Here is an 18,865-nt window from a genome sequence, read left to right as displayed (position 1 = left end):
TTTGGGGTAAAAACTGCATCTGACCACAGTCTGGAGAGGTTTCACGATGGAACAACCAGGCCAGAGGTCATGGCAGTTTGCTGCAAACCAGCTTCAGTCGGGGCTCTGAGTGTGGAACTGAGAAGAGGCCTTCAGCCAGCGCTGCTTATAATAACCCGGCAAGGGATGTGATGGAGAACAGCTAAACAGTTAATTCTAGCTAAGAAAGATTTGCTGTGCGATTCATCTTAAGAAATTTGATTTATAGTTTTGCTTTTTTCTGCTTCTGCTAAACTTTAGCATAGTGCTTTGAAGTAGCAATAGGGTGTTCAGATGCTAGGAACAGAGTAAAACCATGTTAGGACTGTCCATATTGTATTCTCTGTCCATGTCATGCATTGGTGCATTTCTTTTTGCATTCTGTGTGGTTAACAGTTAGATCTTATGCACCAGACTTGGGTTTTAGAAATAAGCATTTAAAGGTTTTACCCTTTTTCTTAGTGTTATTTTGAATTTGTTATTTCCTAATGAAAGAGGGACTGGAGCTTGCTTTGACTCTGAACCCATCCAGAGGAACTAACTGTAACCAGAAAAACAGAGGTGGGTTGCATTCCAACTGAATTTCTAATTCGTATTGGTGCCTGAACTATGTACTTGCACCAGGGTATTAAAATCGAGACCTCTGCAGCTCTTTAGGTAGGGGCACCCAGATCATGACAGCACTGACCACCCTGACGCAAGATGTTGATCCAACTGGAAATAGAGTGGTTAAGGTGGAGATCTCAGTGACTGAACTCCCTACAAAGTTTAAGGCTGCTGAAGCACAACTAAAAGAGATGTACACGCAAGTCTGTAAGACTTCTATAAGATAAATGGGGAAGTTGGAGGAGCACCGATATGTACAGGTGTTCAAAGTCCAATGTCAGACTGTTAAGTAGCAAAATTCACTAGTCAAAAGGGAAAAAAAAAGGTATATACAGCCTGGAACTGAGAAAAAAAGGAGCTAGCGGCCTAACAGAAGACACACTGATTACCAATAGAGACTACCCAACGGCCCTAACTAAACGTAATGTGGTATCTATTTTGAAGCATTAAGCTTTCCATACTGTAAAGAATTATACTAGCACATAAGAAAGGAAGATACATAATGGTGAAGGGAGAATGAGGCTAAGACATATTAAAAAAAAAAACCCTGATCAGTGTCAACCAAGGTCCTGAAGTTATTAGGCAAACTATCTCTTTTCTTGGAAGACCATGTGATAACAGCCAGTGACTTCAACCAAGTGGAACAAGCAGCATTTGAGTTACCTCATCTGCAGTTGCCACACCTGCATTTGTAGGGGTTATTACATTGTATAAAACAGTCAGACATGCCTTGGCCCCAGTACTAAAAGACATAAGATTATGTAACACCAACAATCACTGAGGAGGATGTAGCCATTTGCCCAAACCAGGCAAGGACAAGCAAAGTTGTTCCTCCTATAGGACCACAGCAAAGATGAAAACATTTATATGAGGTCCTGGCAGGAATATTGGTGCCCATGGCACTAATAAAAATATATGAAAAAATTCAGATTAGTCTTTAGAGGCATGTTAGAGCAGCTACGTCCCTTCTTGAGACACAAAGACCAATTAGGCTACGTTGGAGGTGAGAGAACACGTGATATTATCTGCAGCCTAGCTGACTTTTTCAAGAAGTCTCATCCAAAACAGATTAAATCTGTTCTAGTAGAGCCAATAGATGATGTTCAACAGAATGGGATGAGGTTTTTCCTCAGGTAAGTATTAGCCAGGTTTGGGTTGGGGACGGCATTTATAAAGATTATACTATTAGGCAAGCAGTCATAGCAGGTCATAGTAGTGGGGAATACCATGTTGTATACCCCCTTTAGGCTGGAAAGAGGGACTAGTCAGGGCTCCTCGATGCCACTGCTTGTATTCATACTATGAATCCATTGGTGATGATGGATTCCTTAATAATAGCCATAATGTTTGGAGTTATAGAACATAAAATAATGTTATTCACAGAGGATATGATACTACCTGTAGAAGATCCAAGGATGTTTCTGTTGCACATACTAGAGTTGTTGTGGGCATTTGAGAACGTTTTGGGGTACAAAGTGAACTCCTATAAGTCAGTGACTTTTTTCTTAACCTGGCGAGCTCTGAATCGGACATTTCAAAAGGCAGGGAAAGCAAAAAAATATCTAGATCTGGGGCCTCCAACCTTTTCATTAGCCAGAGCTATTTCTGCTCAAGAAAACTCCTCCCAAGCTCCTAGCATATTTTATCACTGTACAACAGTGACGGCATGTGTAAGTATTACACAATGACCACTCTAAGAAGGATTATCAGTAGAGACCACTCAAGAATTCCAGACGAGGTTACCAGCAGAAATGCCAGGAAAAGATTCACCAATATTAAATACTGCCACCTGCCTAATAAAGCAACATAAAATCTTCATATGCCCTGTGGCATAAAGGACATAACCATAGCAGTGAGCCTCCCCAATTCAGCTTGAATTATCATTTGGCTACTATGTCATAATAATCACATAAGTTACATGAAAGAAGGCTTCTGGGAGTTAACATGCTCCCTCCCTACCCACTGGCAGCCAACCTTACAGTGACGGAGAACAAGATGTTGTCTTCAAATACGCTATGGGAGGTAAATTAATTTTGGTGTTTATAAGGTATTTGATGGTGCTCTACGGGGCTGTTACATAGTAGGATAGACAAAGTGTTGGTCGTCTAACTTTTGATGTCAACGTTAAGTTTTATCTTGTTGATATTCTCTGTGAAGAAACAGTTAACTGTTATTGTCGGTGGCATTTGAGCGCTCTGAGGATTTTGATTAATGATTTAATGAAGGTTGTTTTGGTTTTGGTAGGGAGGTTTTATGTGGGTGGAGCAGAGTCTTCAGCTGTGTTAGGTAATCGTGTGATCTGTATACCATCCATTTATTTTCTGATTTCTGGACAAGTCATTGAATAGCAACAAGATACTGGTGATGCAAAGCAGCAAAGGTCACCAGGGTGGTGGATTTGGCATTTATTGTAGCATTTGTTTATGATGTTAAAAGTCAAGAGTGTGCTGTTGCTGACTGGGGGATCGAGTTTGACCACTATGGTGATTAGGTCTTGTTTGAGAGAGTCAAATGAGAAGTATTTGAAGGAGCAGTAATTGCATTTGATGGATTTTGGTTTGCTGTGGTCTTTAGGCTTTTGATGTGAATTGGTCCAATGATCGGTTCTGTGATGTTCTGGGTTTGAGGAAGGTTTCTCTTATTTTTTTCATTTTAGAACCTCTGAGTTAAAGTCTTAGACAAAGATGTTGTTAGAAAGTTGGATGTGTAAACTGGCAATGATGCTGGATATGTCTGAATTTAAATATTTGCCATGTCTATGGAGTGCTGTAGAAGAGGTTGTTAGGTTGAGAGGTAGAGAGGTACAGAGGTTAAGTGGTCACAAAGATCCATGTAGTTTAGAGGTATGTAGAACAAACAACTGGAATTCTTTGATGTGTAAAGTTTACAACAAGGAGTTATATGTTCAAGTTCAAATCACCCAAAACAAAATGAGATGTAGCAAATACTTTTGAACTTTTGTAACACAACTGTAAAAATGAAAGTATAAAACAACAAGTAGCCTAAAGATAGTCTCTGAACTGCAAAAACGTATGCCCCTATGGAAGGAACTGGCAACAGGAAACAAAGCCCAGATTGCAAAACAGATAGGGTGTATTGTGTGGAGATGTCAGATAGACACTGCAGTTTCTAAAATTATAAGATTATTATACTGTATGCAAAACGTAATGTATCTACCTAAACCTGGTGTAGGCATGGGTCCACAGACATTTTTAAAAAGTAATCACATTTCGAATTATTTTTGAAGGCACTAATAGGTATTATGAATCAAACCTATAAATAAAAGGCAAGGCCTCGGCACACAAATATTGAACTCTTATACAAGTAAATGGATGTAATATTATGGAATAAAAATAAAAGTGTTTGCACTATGGATCCATTTCCTTGCTGTGCTAACATAGATAGATGCTGTTAATTACAGGGTCCTTCAGAAACAATGTTTATGTAGCGGCAGACATCAGTCGTGTTGATGTCCCCGATTTGCATGGGCTCGACGTTATAAGAAACGCACAGAAATAATTCTTAGCACAGTAATAATTCTAAGTAAAACCTTCTTAGGTATAGGGGGATTGCAGGAGATTTGCATAAATGGGACTGGCCAGGGAACACCCGGAACTTCCCTTCTGTCTGCTGATTGCAATGGCACCGTGGATGCAGGGGTGACAATGGCCATCTTCTTCACCTAGGGGATAGGAAATCCCAAGGCCAGTTGGCCACAGTGAGGTGGAACAGGCCCCACTGCCATTCTTTGGCCACTACTAGCCCATGTAAAATTCAGGTCCCTTCTGTCTGCCTTATATTTGGAAGCTAGTTTGAGGCAGCTTTGCATGGGGAGAGTACTAATCGACTCTGCCAATGCAAAATGTTGGACTAATTTACTCATGTGATTTACAAATAAAACTAGCCACAGCACGAGCAGTCAAATTCATGCAGCAGCTTAATTCTACTGATCTCAGCAGAGTAAGAGTGAAAGAAGCCAACAGGAGGAAACCAGAAACTGGCCATGACTCAGACTTTGTCAAATACAAATTACAACTGTGAAATTTAAAATTAGGATTGCCATTGACAACCCGAAGTAATATGCACAATTAGGTTCTGGGACCTAAAAAAACAAAAACTGCTTGTAATTGAGTGGTGAAGGAATTGTGCTACATATGACTGGAGTGCAGTGTGGATAATGCTGAATACAGTGAAGAATTGTGAGGGAAGACTTGGAAGAGGACTTCCACACCTAACTCCCCAGGGCTGCTGAAAGTCCCTCACCACACACCGAGCTGCACTGGAGCTGGCTTGTCTGAGGCTGCATAGCTGGAGATACAGGTGTGGCTGGCAAAGGCAGAGTAGATCACATCTGAATGCAAGACAAGAAGATACCTGTAGAAGAGGATGGGAGCACTGATGCTAGGTGAGCATTTCAGTCAGCGGGTCACTTGGGAAAGGATTGGAGGACCACATCTACTGGAATAGAGCCTGACAACGGGTTTAAAGCCACACACATACAAGATTATCTTCCCCACGTCCTCAAAATATTTTGAGACAATGTGTGCCATTTTAGCTCTTTACTGAAGCATATTGACAGCATTGTCTGCTTACGAACTGAAGAACGAACATGATGTGGATAAGAAAGAGAAGTCCCAACATGATGCTTGAACACATACACGGCAAGTGCCAGCAGCACTTTAGGAGTAAAGCTTATAAATATTTCAGGTTTTAAGACTTTGTTTCTGAACTGTACCTGAAAAAAAGGCCACAAGAGATAAGTAATTCCTTGCCAACCACTAAGTTCTCTGCTCTTGGCAAAGCTGGATCATTCATAAATTATTAAAACAATGTATAAGAACAAGCAAATTACACAGTCACAAAGAGATTACCATCGCTGTGCAATGGCCATTCAATGATTCCACTGTTCAACTGCAATTCATGTATGGAATGGTAATAGTTTTCTGTTCTACCTCACACTGCTCAACAATGCTAAACAATTCTATAAACGTTGGTCTCAAACATTCAGTGTCTCAAGACAAACTTAAACAAACATTGTCAAAAGAAATAGGTCGGCCTTAGCAAGCTGGTGTGATATTTCATTGCAAGCATATGACTAGTAAAAAGTTAAAAAGTAAAGAAAAAAGAGAAAGCATGCTGCTACTTAAATGTGGTAACCACATGCTTGCAATAAAAAAAATTTCATTAAAAAATAATCATTGTACGCAATTCTAATATGGGTACATTCTAGCAGGCAGATTTGCATGAAAGAGATATATATTTTAATTAGTTTTAATGCACATCACAGGAAAATAGAATTGTTACTTACACACACATAAGGTACAGATAGCCTACTACTGTAACCTGAAGACTCTGTTTAAGCATGTAGGCATTGCTAGAAAAAAGAAGGGATGGAAAGAAACTAAAAACATTGACAAAGTAAAGACCTGCCACCTCAGCACTGTCAATTTAATGCATCTATTTCGGCAAACGTTCAAATTTAAGCAAGAAATTTGCTGTTCCCCACAGTGAAAAAGAGCCGGTGGCTTACGTGGGCTAACTCATTGCTCAAAGCTGATAGCAAATGTTAATGGCAGTTAAACAGACCTGTAAGACATTGAGCAAATGGTTGAGGGACGTAAAACCCTTCCCAAGCAACAACCACAATCCTTGTCAAGGTGAAGTCAAAAGCAAACCCCAAATTAATCTGTGGGTGGCACAGAGAGTCATGCTTAATTTAGAGGTAATGTGTAAAGTACTTATGCACCACTTCAAACAGTAATAAAGTGAAAGGCCAAAGAAGAAATATCCCACACCAACTTAGAAAAATAAAGTAACATTTAATAAACAATTTAAGACCAAAACAACAAAAATCCAATCAGTAAATTCCACGTGGGACCCGAACTGACGACCTATATTCAGACTTACTTCCGTTGACCCAGGGAAATATTGAAGAAAAAAAGAACTCTCTCTGCCTCCATCCCCCTCACGAAGGGGACCCCGTCAAGGCTGCCCCCTTTACCCTCTATCTTTGTGCTCTCTATGAAGCCCCTGGTGGCTAGGATCTAGGATAACCCTGACATACAGGGTATCAAGCTGTGGGCCAGGGAGCATAAATTGGCTCCGTTTGCTGAGGACGTTTTCTGCTTCCTTACCCAACCCTCCACTTCTATCCCCGCTCTGATGAAGGAACTTGATGCCTTCTTGGCAGTATCAGGCTTCAAAGTCAACTTTACAAAATCTTGGGGTATGGCTGATATCCGAGGCACTTTGGAACAACCCATGCGACAGGTGGGGTTTCAATAGAACCAGACAGCATTACCTATTTCGGCAGTCAGCTCACATGCCCCACCACGGTGTTGTTTCAGAGCAATACACAAGGCCTAACTGCCAGATACACCTAGTCATGTGACCCAGGGACAGGCTTCAGGCACTAAATGGTTAGGACAAGAAAATAGCAACTTTCTAAAAGTGCCATTTTCATAATTATGACTTACAATCAGACTTTACTATTACGGAAATCTTTTAATTATAATTCATTAGTCACCAAACTCCTTCTGTCTACCTACTCCCAATTGAAATATCATTACTTATTTAATGTAATAATAAGTAAACCTAATGTTATTCAATGGGAGAGGTTGGCCTTGCAGAAGTGAAAAACTAGTTTAAGAGTGTTTCATTACCAGGACAAGCAAAACTTAAAACTACATGGCCAACTTTTTTTAATAAACTGCATCCTGCCCTCAGGGCTCTTCTGGGCTTACCTCATGGGTGATTTACAGGTACTAACACTGAGGGTTTGTTTTGCCCGGTCGACATGGCAGTTTGAAACTGCACACACAGGCTGCAATGGCAGGCCTGAGACATGTTTTACAGGGCTACTAAGTGGGTGGTATACTCAGTGCTGCAGGCACACTAGAAGAATTTAATTTATAGGCCCTGGGTATATGGGACACCACATTACTAGGGACTTAGAAGTAAATTAAATGTGCCAACTGGGTATAAGCCACTTCTTCCATCTTTAGAGGAGAGAGCCCAAGCACTTTAGCACTGATTAGTGTGGGGGGGCAGTCAGGGGGTGGGCAGACAAATGGTATGGAGGAAGACCTCCCCAAGGCTGACAGGCCTAACGAGGCCAATGCATGAAGAGAGGTGTGTAAATGTACTATTAATTATGATTTGTTTTTATTAATGAGGCTGGCTAGACAGCTAAAGCTGTTCCTAGGGAAAGTCCTAAGAAGAAATTGAATAATACACTCTGTTCCCAAATTCAAACCAACCTTTCAAAGAAGGACAACACTGATGTGCTATGGAAGGAGCTCTTATAGACAGAACAAGATATTCCCAGCTCTGGAATATCTCAATTATACCAATGAGGCCGGTGCTCTTCATTCTATTTTCATATGTAATATGTCTTTGACAGTAACAACACACCAATAAAGAAGAGATACAAACACATTAATCAGGCAGAAGCAGAAGTGTATGTCGAAATTGCAATCTCAGATATTTCTCCATTTCACATTTCCCTAGGGAAAAAAATTCAGTGAAATTTTAATGGCAAAAAAGTGCCTGATATTTGGGGAAAATCCATTGAAGTTGGTGGACAAATACTGATGTTAGCAATCAGCGGTCGCCTGAAGGACTGCTACTCATTATTACCATACCCCAATTACCCTGAAACTTGTATTGAGGACCTAAGCCAGAGAATGAGTTGGATTGAGCCCCCTCCACATTCTGTAAGCTACCTCACCATGGCCCACTGTTTTATATTTTTCAGTCCTCTGGGAAGAAAATAACTTTCTCTTAAATGTCTTTACACAAATACATCACAGCGGACCTGTATAGCAAACAACATTCACCAAGACATACTTATAGCACAAGTAATGCCGTCACGTTAGGAGGGTTACATTAAAACAGATGTTTTTCTGGCTTGATTGCAGTACAACCACAGGCCTGTAAGAATGCTATTGATTGGTGTGGGTCCATTAAAGGACAGGAAACAGTGAACACAAATAGTGACTGCCTATCTTTATTTTAGCACTACAATGAGATGTCTCCCAAGGGCCATCTTTTATACCTGCTGCTCTAAAGAAGACCAGCAACCCAAATTCTGTCCTCAGTCGCTAAGGAATATGTCCCTCTTGTGAATCACAAGCCTTCAAATAGGAAAAAAAAGCAGACTGCACAACAATGCCCCTTCTAAGAAAAAAAAAAAAGTTACTCAGTTACAATCTAAAATAACACCTAGAGACACTTGAATACCCCTAGAGGAAAAGGAAAAGGAAAATAAGGAGTCATATGAAAACTGAGTAAAATAATATAATCCTGATAGTCAAAATACATCACCTTAATTGATGTGTTTGGTTGTTGATACATGGTGGAGGTTGGTGGGAAAAACAGAATCCTGTTTTGGCTGCAGAACATGGTGATGAGGACAAAGGAGAGGAATTACATAAAAAGTGATGTTTTGTAGGACTTATAGCACTCATCCGTCCTACAAAATGGAGCATGGAGATGGAGCAGGACATGCTTAATGGAATATGTATGAGGCCCAGGAAACCCTGTTACATGCCAGCTTACTGAATGTGGTAATCTAATACCTGGATGACTCATCACTTATCAGCTATGGACACCACACTAATATCCAAGATAGCCAGAAGAGTTGGTTTGTAGTCTCTAGGCCTCTGTAGGCACACCAACATGCAGCACCGGTACACCATATCACCGACAAGTATAGGTGTCAATGGATCACAGCTAGCTATGTTAATGCTTGAAAGCCTGCATTACTGGAAAACGCTCCCACCGATACCAGGACAATGAAGAGAACGGTTCAAGGCTTTTCCTTCTAAGACATTATTTAAAGTAACATTTGAGATAGGGAAATACACTGCAGCTCATTTCAGAAAGGGAAAGCTAATGCTTCTGATGCATTTTACAAAATGCATCATGGTTTAAGCCACTGGTGTGCGGTATTCAAAAGTAACTAAGCAGGCCAAAATACAGAGGTGAATCCTTCAAGAGAGAATTGACTCTAACTCACAAAGAGGTAATGGACGAACATCTTCTGAATGTGCTTCGATGCAATTAATATCAGCAGCCAAAGATTAGAAATTCTGTGTATCACTCAAAAGGGAAAATAACAGTGGCGCTGTCTGCTCTCAATATGCTGTCCACCCTTCTGACGAGAGCTAAAGGACTGTAAACTATGCCACATAATTTCTGGCAGAAACATTTTTCTAGGCATAAAGTTCTGGACTAACACATAAGGGGTGCCACAATGGCACTGAGTATGGACTTCTGCCAACACTGCTCTTTTCAAGAAGCTATCAAAGTATTCAGGTCTCCTTAATATTAACCAATGTAGTATTTTGTTTGGAGTGGGGACACACTGGTCTTGGTAATGCTGCTGATGCTAAGGGAAGGTGAGCCAAAAGTCTGATGTCCTCCATGACCCCACCAGTCAAGTTAATCATTCTGCACCACTCCACAGAGGAACTACTGTGACATGGTTGACCTTTTCTCATTACTGAAGCACTTAAGTTTTAACTGAGAAAGTTGTACTCTTTCAGATACCTCTCACTTAAATGAAGGAAAATTGTTTAATGTAGCATTCTTCTGCAATTATCAGCAACGTGACAGGAAAAGGTAACAAAAGAAGATATGCTGATCTGAGCTTAAGGTTTGTGCAATGAAAGGTATTTTAGGATAAAAATGACAGCAAATTATGAACACTCCATTAAATTGTTCTTCACCAGCATGAAACACTAGTTTGAGTGTTGGATTATACCGCATGCCTTCAGTGCATATAATGAAACAACAAAAATGAAAATGGATGTTGTAAAATACAAATGATTGCATTTGAAACATAATCAGTTCCAGCTAATAAAACAAAGTCACCAGCATCTACAATGAAAAATACACATTATAAACAAGGGGAATCTTATACTGCTTCTGCAGCCCCCTGTCCTCGTTCTTTTGTTGGTGTTGGGAAAATATGCACAGCTACTGCCAATGTTGAACTTTAATGAAGACTTATAAAAACATTTTCACTACATAAATACCAATATGATTGGTTTGATCAGTGTTTATGAAATGGTTATTTACTTGAGAACCTAGTGCTGCACCATAGATATCTTCATTTAAGCCATAAGTGGGGTCCACCCACTGTGTGGGTGGACCCAGGAGCACTTTCTATAGATGTATTGCCCATTCAGTGCCAGCTTTGGTGCTGATGGCACGCACTAAAACAATTTTTGTCGGCGCCCCCCTGACCTCCTACCCTACGGGTTCCCTCACTACCACCCTTCATCCCTCCATAGCGCTTCTCACACATGTATTTCGTTTCTTTTATAGTGCTCATCATGTCAATGTACGGTGCCAGAGCATTTCACATCACACATATTATACAGAGACAATGAATCAAATGTGAATAAATGAGCGAACAGGAAACGTTACCAAGGTGTAGGAGTCACATGTCATTGATATGGTAGGTTCTAATCTATGTCCTGCAGTTCGCAGGCAGCTCTTCAATGCCAGTTTATAGTTCACTGTTCTAGGTTAGGATTGTAACTTATGAACAACAAGTAACAAAAGGATATCCGTGACAAAAGCTGTAATTCACGGAGGTATCTACATAAAATATAACTTTGTGATCTGCATAGTATACCCACTTTGCAGCTGTAACATTAACTATAGGTGCTACTTTATTGTGAGTCAAAAATGCAACTAGACATATCTCTATTTCTTTTCAGCAGGTACATTAATCACTGTCCATTAATCAAAATGCAATATGATTGTAAAATATAGTCCTTGGAACAATCAGTACTCCTTTACGTTCTCAGACCTCAAACTTTATAAAACTAGTTGATCCTGTGTAAGTCATACTATCCCTGTCCCTCCATTCCCTGATACTGCAATGTGCACTCTGAAACAGATGTAAAGGAAGACCCAGTATAGGTCTGAAGCATATTTGTCATTCACACATTCATGTTTGTTTAACTGCACTTATCCACATTCCCTATTATCACCTCTACTGGTAAATAAAACCACAGCATCTTTCACAGCTCATAGATGTTAGAAATAGTGATGACAGGCTGCTCAAGGTAGCTGCTCAAGGTGTCACGTGAGACAGCTGGAATAATCCATAAGTGATTTTCTTGTCCTATTTCAGGCCCTGTTCAGGGGACTGCGGGGGTAAACAATGAATATTGGGCCTCCACTGAGGCGGTTTAAGTTGTCTGCCATGAATGTACAAAGGCTCCTCCTACTATTTATTTTTTTGCAAACTGGGCGAAGTACAGACCTTTCCACACTTGACTCTCAGAGTAGTGTAGGCAAGCCTTCACCGGCTTCTCAGGTAGGTAATATACAGGTGCTCGAGCTCAGAGCTCAACAATGAGCCAACTAACCGAATATGCGAATGTGCAGCCCAGTGCTCCTTTATATAAAAAAATATTTTAAGCCAACAGTTGTACATAATACTACATACTGCTGTGGCCATGTATGTGATTATGTATGTATCTAGACGCTACACCATCCCAACTACTTCACTGTCCACTCCCAGAGCTCTACACTATATGTCAGAGCAAACACTGGCAGCATGAATTTAGCTTAGGTACTGTCTCTACAACCCACAGTTCATAAGGTGTGCTGTATTAAGTATTCTTATCCCTCCACAGGCAGAAGAGTCTCACAATTTCTCACAGTGAATGACTGGCTCTCTGATAGGTTCCCCTGCGTTCTGGAGCAGCTGTGAAGAACCAGCAGGCCTTTGGTTGCATGGCAGGGGAGAGTCACAGTTATCAGCGCTGTTGTCTCATGGTTGCTGTGCCATGGTCTTGCAAGGTCTATAGAGGCCATGGCTGCCTCGATTGCAGTGGTCCCAGCCACAACAGGCACAGCTCAAAGCTTGGCAACATGCAGTGCAGCAGCAGTGTGGTCCAGACCAAACTATAGGTAGCTGCAGTCTAAAGGGGGGAGGGTCCGTGTCAATTTGGGAGATGCATGCCACATCCAGGCTACCTGGTATGCAGAGTAAGCATTGACTGGGCCTTTCAAATTTCTGCAGTTGTTGTTACCACTGGGCAGTTTGCAATCAGTAGCTGCAGCCCTGCTGGGCCACTGCACTCAGTAGTACCAGCACTGGCTGGGCCTTTAGCAACCACAGTACTTCAGTAAAAGAATCTGGGGTAGGGGTAGCACAGGCGAAAGGGTCCTCCCGGATACCTATCAGGCAGTCAGCTTCCTGCTGGGAGTCCCACGGTCTCCAGGGACCGCTGATCCTCACTCTTCTCCCAGACTGTCTCCTACTACAGGGCAAGGTGTCTACTTCCCTCGCTCAGCAGCCTGACAGGCTTCTAGACACTTCAAGAAAGGCACACAACTTCTCAAGCAGGAAATCCAGACCTCGGTGTTTCCTGGCTATCAGGAAGGCACCAGCACTGGTGACACAGCAGTCCTCAGAGTACTCTGTGGAGCACTCCCTTCCTTTTGTCACAGAGAATTTGGAACATGAACAAAGTAGAGTAGTTTTTGCCCCACGTTTATATACCAGTTCCAGACAGGAAATGAGGTTCCACTGTCTCAAACTGCAGAACAAGTTTGGATGGTCCTTCATTCAAGTGCCCTTCTCAGACTGTTCTCCAGACACAGCCTTTATGTAGAGTGAGGTTTCTGCAAAACAGGTAGTACTGACGCTATCTCCATCCTGGTGCACACACAACAGAGGCACAAAGAGGTGTGAGATGCATGTGCCTCAGTTAAGGAGAAATCATGAAAACACAGAAGGGCAGGCCTCACCTTGAGACTTTCCCGACAGAGTCTGCAGACCCACCCCCACCCCTTCCATCCACTATATGGCAGTGGTCAGGGAGACTTATCAGCTACTCTTTGTTAACCAAGATGCCTCCGAAAATATCTGATGATGCCTATCTCCCCTCCTCTCACTTTAATGTCTAGGTTTTCTGCTAAGTGCAATAATGTATGCGAAACACTTCCACTGTCTCGGGGCAAAGTCCTTCTCCTCAGTCTTGTGCTAGGGGTAACCAAATGGATCCCACGGTTCTTGATTACTTTGGCTGCCTCATACCATGCATGTGCTACAGTGAATATACACATAAACATGGTTGGCATGCTCTGTGGATGTCAGTACTAGGTCTGATTAAGTGCACGGAAGTGGCACTTCACAAGGGTAGGCCAGTAGGCCTCAAACAGTGTAACCCAGATAAAAAGGTCTGGTTATATTATTGACTCTTTACACACAATATGCTGCCTCCAATGCACTAAGTGCTAAGCCCACCACAGGGACACTAATCCACTTTAAAAACAAGCATTGGCAAAGCCATTAGGTCTCACCTATTGACAGCTATTGTCTTTGGCTCTGTTTTGTAGCTATTCTGTACGGCAGTGCAGATGCTTTGCAGTGTAGCTAAAACTCATTTTAAAAAGCACTATGAAGTGTACATGTCTTATGTATTGTTTTAAAGTGGTTTAGCGCTGGATGCCTCTTAGTCTGTTTTATTATTATTTTTAGCATGCTGCACAGCGGCCACGTTGCTATACAACATGTCTACAAATCATTGCCAAAGTAAGCAACGCCCATGTTGTACAACATGAACAAAAGGCAATGGCAGAGCCAATCGTCTCTAAGGCAAGACCTATTAGCTTTGCCAGTACTTGTTAGGTCTCAGCGCAACACCAGTGACTTTGGACACATCAGTTAATCTCCTCAAGTGTGAAAAAGAAAAAAAGATGGCATTTGGCAAAAAATTCTATCACATACAGAAAGCAACTGCGTCCATCTTTAGTCGAAATACATTTGGAACCAGGTCACATCTCTTCTCACAATAAAAGCAGATAACATATGATGTCACAATAAACATCCATTTCAAAGACGAAAATCGCTTCTTTGAAGTGCCTGTGCCATAGTAAAAGACAGCTACAAATGGAAGGTTCAACAAGGACGACAGGGAAGAAGAAAAAATAAAAGTAGAACCTTAATCACAGCACGATCTGCGGAAGGACAGCAATAAAGCTGAACCAATCAGTACTTAGTCTATGCTCCAGCTGAACGAAGGGGAAGTGAAGCAAGCATGTGCCGGCCAATTAAAAGGCAACAAATAGGAGTGTCAATGAAGCCAGTGAATGCTGAGCACTAGGCAGCTGCAAGACCCTTGTTGTATACAATATCTCTTGTGAGCAAGAGCACATGCAAAGCATGAGCTGTCACAGGAGAGACCTAATGAAGGCACAGCTAGCGTATCCTTCTAGATCAGAAGACAACTCCGGGATCTCTCATAGTCACAGTGAGGAACAGGCCTTAAACCAGGGGTCTCCAACATTTTCAGTAACAAGAGCCACTTATGTTCAATGAAAATTATCCCGAAACACTAGTGTTATTAGTGTTGTAATAAAGACCACATTAGACAAGATTACTATTAGTGGCCATGGTAAGTAAGATTACCAACAATGATCACCTCTATGACCCAGGCAGGGTTGCAAGCAGTTATGTAAAATACGCTTTGTCACTTTGGAATGCCTCCACCTGGGTAATAAATAGCAGTCATGGCTGCAATGCTAGCAGCACCGAGTAAATTATATTAGTAGTATGTTTCTTCACCACCACATGACTTATCTCTCATATATTCACTTTAAGATATTTCTCCAAACATCTTGTCATGAGCTCTGGGAATACATTTTTGTCTTGAATACACACTTTTGCATTTTGTTATAAATATATTCAGTCAAGCAAACGCTTTTAATTTAGACGGCTGGGGCTACACATAGGAAAGCTGCTCATAGGTAGCTGGAGAGCTACTGGTAACCCGCAGGCTACTCGATGGAAATGTCTGCCTTAAACTAATGTTACAACAGGGCTAAAAATAAAACGTCAAGACACCAGATACATGCAGTCAGGCACTCAAGGCAGGGGAACACACGTGTACAAACTAAGGAAGCAAAGGACATTCCAGCCCAACATCTTGAAGGCAGCAAAAAGCACATTTGGGATCTGCATCAGCCGAGTATCAGCCACGGGACAGGCCACACAAATGCGGGACAAACCAGAAAAAAGAGGAAGTTTAGCCATCCTAGCATAGTGATAGAGGAGGATCCGGAGGTAGATGTTGTTTCTGGCACTGGTGAGAAAGGCATATCAAATACATGAGGAGCAGCTATTGCTGTGTTTAAGTCCGATTTGAACCTGCATGGGTTGTCTTAGAGGAGCTCGTTGGTGACCCGCTCCTGTATATGGGCCCAGACTCCTTTTGTAGCAATTTTTTCTATTAAGGGTGATAAGTCACAAGTTGATACGGTCTTTAAGATCCGTGGTTTGCTTTCCAGTTGGGGTAGGATGTGTTCTGTCTTGCTTTATGGTCTCTGGGAAGAGTCCTAGACTGAGGAATTGATTGGTAAAAGAAAGAAAAATCGTGACAAATGTCTAAAGTTGTGAAGAAAGAAGACTTATTTTTCAAAGTGAAGGTTCAGATGGCAGTTATGTGGTTCTGTGGAAGTAACTATGCTTTTTAAGTGAGTCTATGTTAAAAGGAAAGAATGGGGATTGCACAAGCACAGTTCCGTAGAAATATGCCTCACGCAAAAATAAGGAATGCTCCACTGTGAATATGCGAAGGGCATTTTCTCCATGCATTCAATAATACAGAAGGAGTACTGAACACAAGTATGCCCGTTTAATGCACCGAGAACATTTAGAACGCTCCCTCTCACCCCTGCTTCTCCAACTGTGCCTAATTTGAACTGGTGGTCGCAGGCGGAGCCCACTGGCACTAATTTTTCCTCATCAGATGTTGACCCAGTCAAAGAGACAAAAAAAAATGCAGAAGGGAAGAAGAAGGAAGAGAAAGAAATAAAAGGCATGACAAATGGTTAAGTCTGGGATGCAAAGAAGGTGCAAGGGGCAGGGATTGGCTGGAGGTAGATTGAAGAGACATGAGGTGGAAACAAAACTATGCAAACTTGGCATTGGGCATAATGACGTACAATCGGAACGGCTGCAGCCCTCTAAACAAAACTTTGGGCATCGACACTTATCCTTTTACAAACTATGCACTGTTCGCCAAATAACCAAAAGTGTCTTATCTTAAGCAAATCGTCACTCCTATTTGTAAAAAAAAAAAAATTGGAGAACATAGAAGGAAGGCTAACCCCAGCTTTAATTAGTAAGGAAAAGGTAGGCATGCCGAATGCATGTAACGGGTACTCGTGATTTAGTGTAAAAGAAAACATTCTGAAATGATGCAAGAAGCATGCCTAATAAGATAGAACAGTGTATTTGTATATACATCCGACAGTACTCACCCATGTTGTAGCCATAGGGTGACTCCGTGGCTCCATCTTGCAGGCTGGCCAAAATCTCCCCTTTGCCCACATCACTGTCTCCGACCAGCAGAAACTTGAGCAAGAAATCGTAAGGTTTCACTGGGCTTCCTCGGTGTGTCATCCTCTCCAAAGAAAAAGTAATGAAAAATGCTAATAGCCCGTTTCTTTCAGCCCACTGTGGAAGGTGACGTAATGGCCACAGCCATCCTGATTCCAGGGGGTGTGTGAACATGCATGGGCATGTTTAATATGAGATCCGATCAGGCTTTGAAAGTAATATTGTGTGTAAGAAAACAGCTAGTGTTTTCCCAAATACTCGCTTAGATGAACATCAGGATGTTTTCAAATGATACAAACCGCGAGTTTTTAAACCAAAACAAAATCCTCTCTCCTACCACGAGGTATGTGTTTTCAGAGACAATCACAGCGCCGCCAACTTCAGATGTTCTCTTCATGCACAAAAATTGGAAGCGAAAAACCACCGAGGTCACGTATTGTTGTCAGTGGTTTGTAGATCACGTACAACACCGTTACCACCGATGCCCACCAGTTTTACCTTTAAGCTTTCAGGACAGCAAACAACAAAACCCAAGGAAATCTACTGGTGTTCTGTGTAGCGCCACGTGCCGCGCAGACTGCTATCATGAAATTCAAAATTCCGGATCCAGTTTGACGGACTCCTAAAAAAAAAAGTGAAGGATATATTATAGACAGCGCATGAAAATAACAGGAAAGGCCATATTTTCAGTCGATCCTATGCGTTAGGTTGATTTGGGCCAAAATCGGGTTTGCAGCTCTAGATAGGTCTAACTGTGTAATGCACGAGTGGTCATAAGGATGGCACGGGTGACTCCTCGATGCACTGTATGAGTACCGCCTACTACTGTTGTGGCAATGGGTTGCCGTGGGAGTGAGTACCTTTCTTTCCCACCCCCCACAGGAGTAGTGTGTCACACGCGTGGGTACTCAAGCAAGTAGGTCACACACTGGGGTAGGTCGTTCGAAAGAATTAAGCCACCCCGCAAGTGTTGCCCTACAGCCTGTAAACCCGAGGGAAACGGTAGCTAGGTGGAGAAGGGCACACTGGAAAGTGAGTCATCCGCGGGAACAGGCCATATCTGAGGTGGAGTCACCCGATGGGGTGCGGACGGCGGGAGTGGGTCTGCCACAGGAACAGCTCGACCCCCTATGCGAGTTGCCCACAAACGCAGGTGCCCGGTGTGAAGCCCTTGAAGGGTGACACATGCGAGCGGTGTGCGTTTAGATACAGCTCCAGCTTGTCGCAAGCCCTCTATGTGCACCCCTTCATAGGGGCGACGCTGGCGGGAACTGAGCTCCTAGATCGGGGAAGATTCCCTGGACAAGAGTAGAGGTCTCTTCCTGCACACGATCAGCGGGAGTCGCCCGCTCCCTCCACTCTGGTTGGATCGTCTTCCGCTTGGGAAAGCGAAGCTCCTGCCTCTGAGCCCCCGGGGTCTGTAGGCTTTAAACAGCGACGCGGACCCCGCACTGTGTCCCAAACTCTCCCCCAGAGGTAACAGCTGCCCGCCTATCCCGGAGGACACCCCTGCCCCGTCCAACTCACCTCCACACGCAGCAAATACACGGTGCCCGCTGCCCGCGGCTCCCACGCAGCTGACAGCTACAGTCACGCCCCCGGATCAGCTGATTGGCTGTCTGCCCAGTTGCTAAGGAAAATCCACATACGCCATTGGTGATCTGGATCATCCATCATTTCCCGGCCCCGCCCGCTTTCGGAGAGCTGGAGGGAATTGTGAGTGCTCGGAGAATATGAGGGCGTGGTCGGGATTGTTTACAAACGAGCGTGCGACCCTCCAGCAGCACGCGCACCGCCCCCAGCTGAGCGTGCGCTGTAGGGCTGTGCCTTGCTGAGCTGTTCCTACGTCTCTGCTCCCTGATCCATCGC

The 18,865-nt window shown here is 42.7% G+C and overlaps 1 protein-coding gene across 1 annotated transcript in view; it reads right to left on the bottom strand.

Annotated features, from left to right (window-relative positions):
* RAB40B (RAB40B, member RAS oncogene family) overlaps positions 1 to 18,598 on the bottom strand; it is a 289,872-nt gene extending 271,274 nt beyond the window's left edge. The window contains exons 1-2 of the mRNA XM_069200358.1: positions 18,524 to 18,598; positions 16,918 to 17,618 (exon numbers count right to left, since the gene is read on the bottom strand). Of these exons, the coding sequence (XP_069056459.1) occupies positions 16,918 to 17,170 (253 nt within the window). The 5' untranslated portion in view covers positions 17,171 to 17,618; positions 18,524 to 18,598. The remainder of the gene's footprint in view (positions 1 to 16,917; positions 17,619 to 18,523) is intronic.
* Positions 18,599 to 18,865: the final 267 nt, after the last annotated feature.

This window comes from Pleurodeles waltl, chromosome 7 (genome assembly GCF_031143425.1).
Source record: "Pleurodeles waltl isolate 20211129_DDA chromosome 7, aPleWal1.hap1.20221129, whole genome shotgun sequence".
In the NCBI taxonomy this organism is placed as follows: Eukaryota; Metazoa; Chordata; class Amphibia; order Caudata; family Salamandridae; genus Pleurodeles; species Pleurodeles waltl.
Note: the sequence above shows the minus strand (reverse complement) of the source record. Positions and strands in the feature narration are given on the sequence as shown.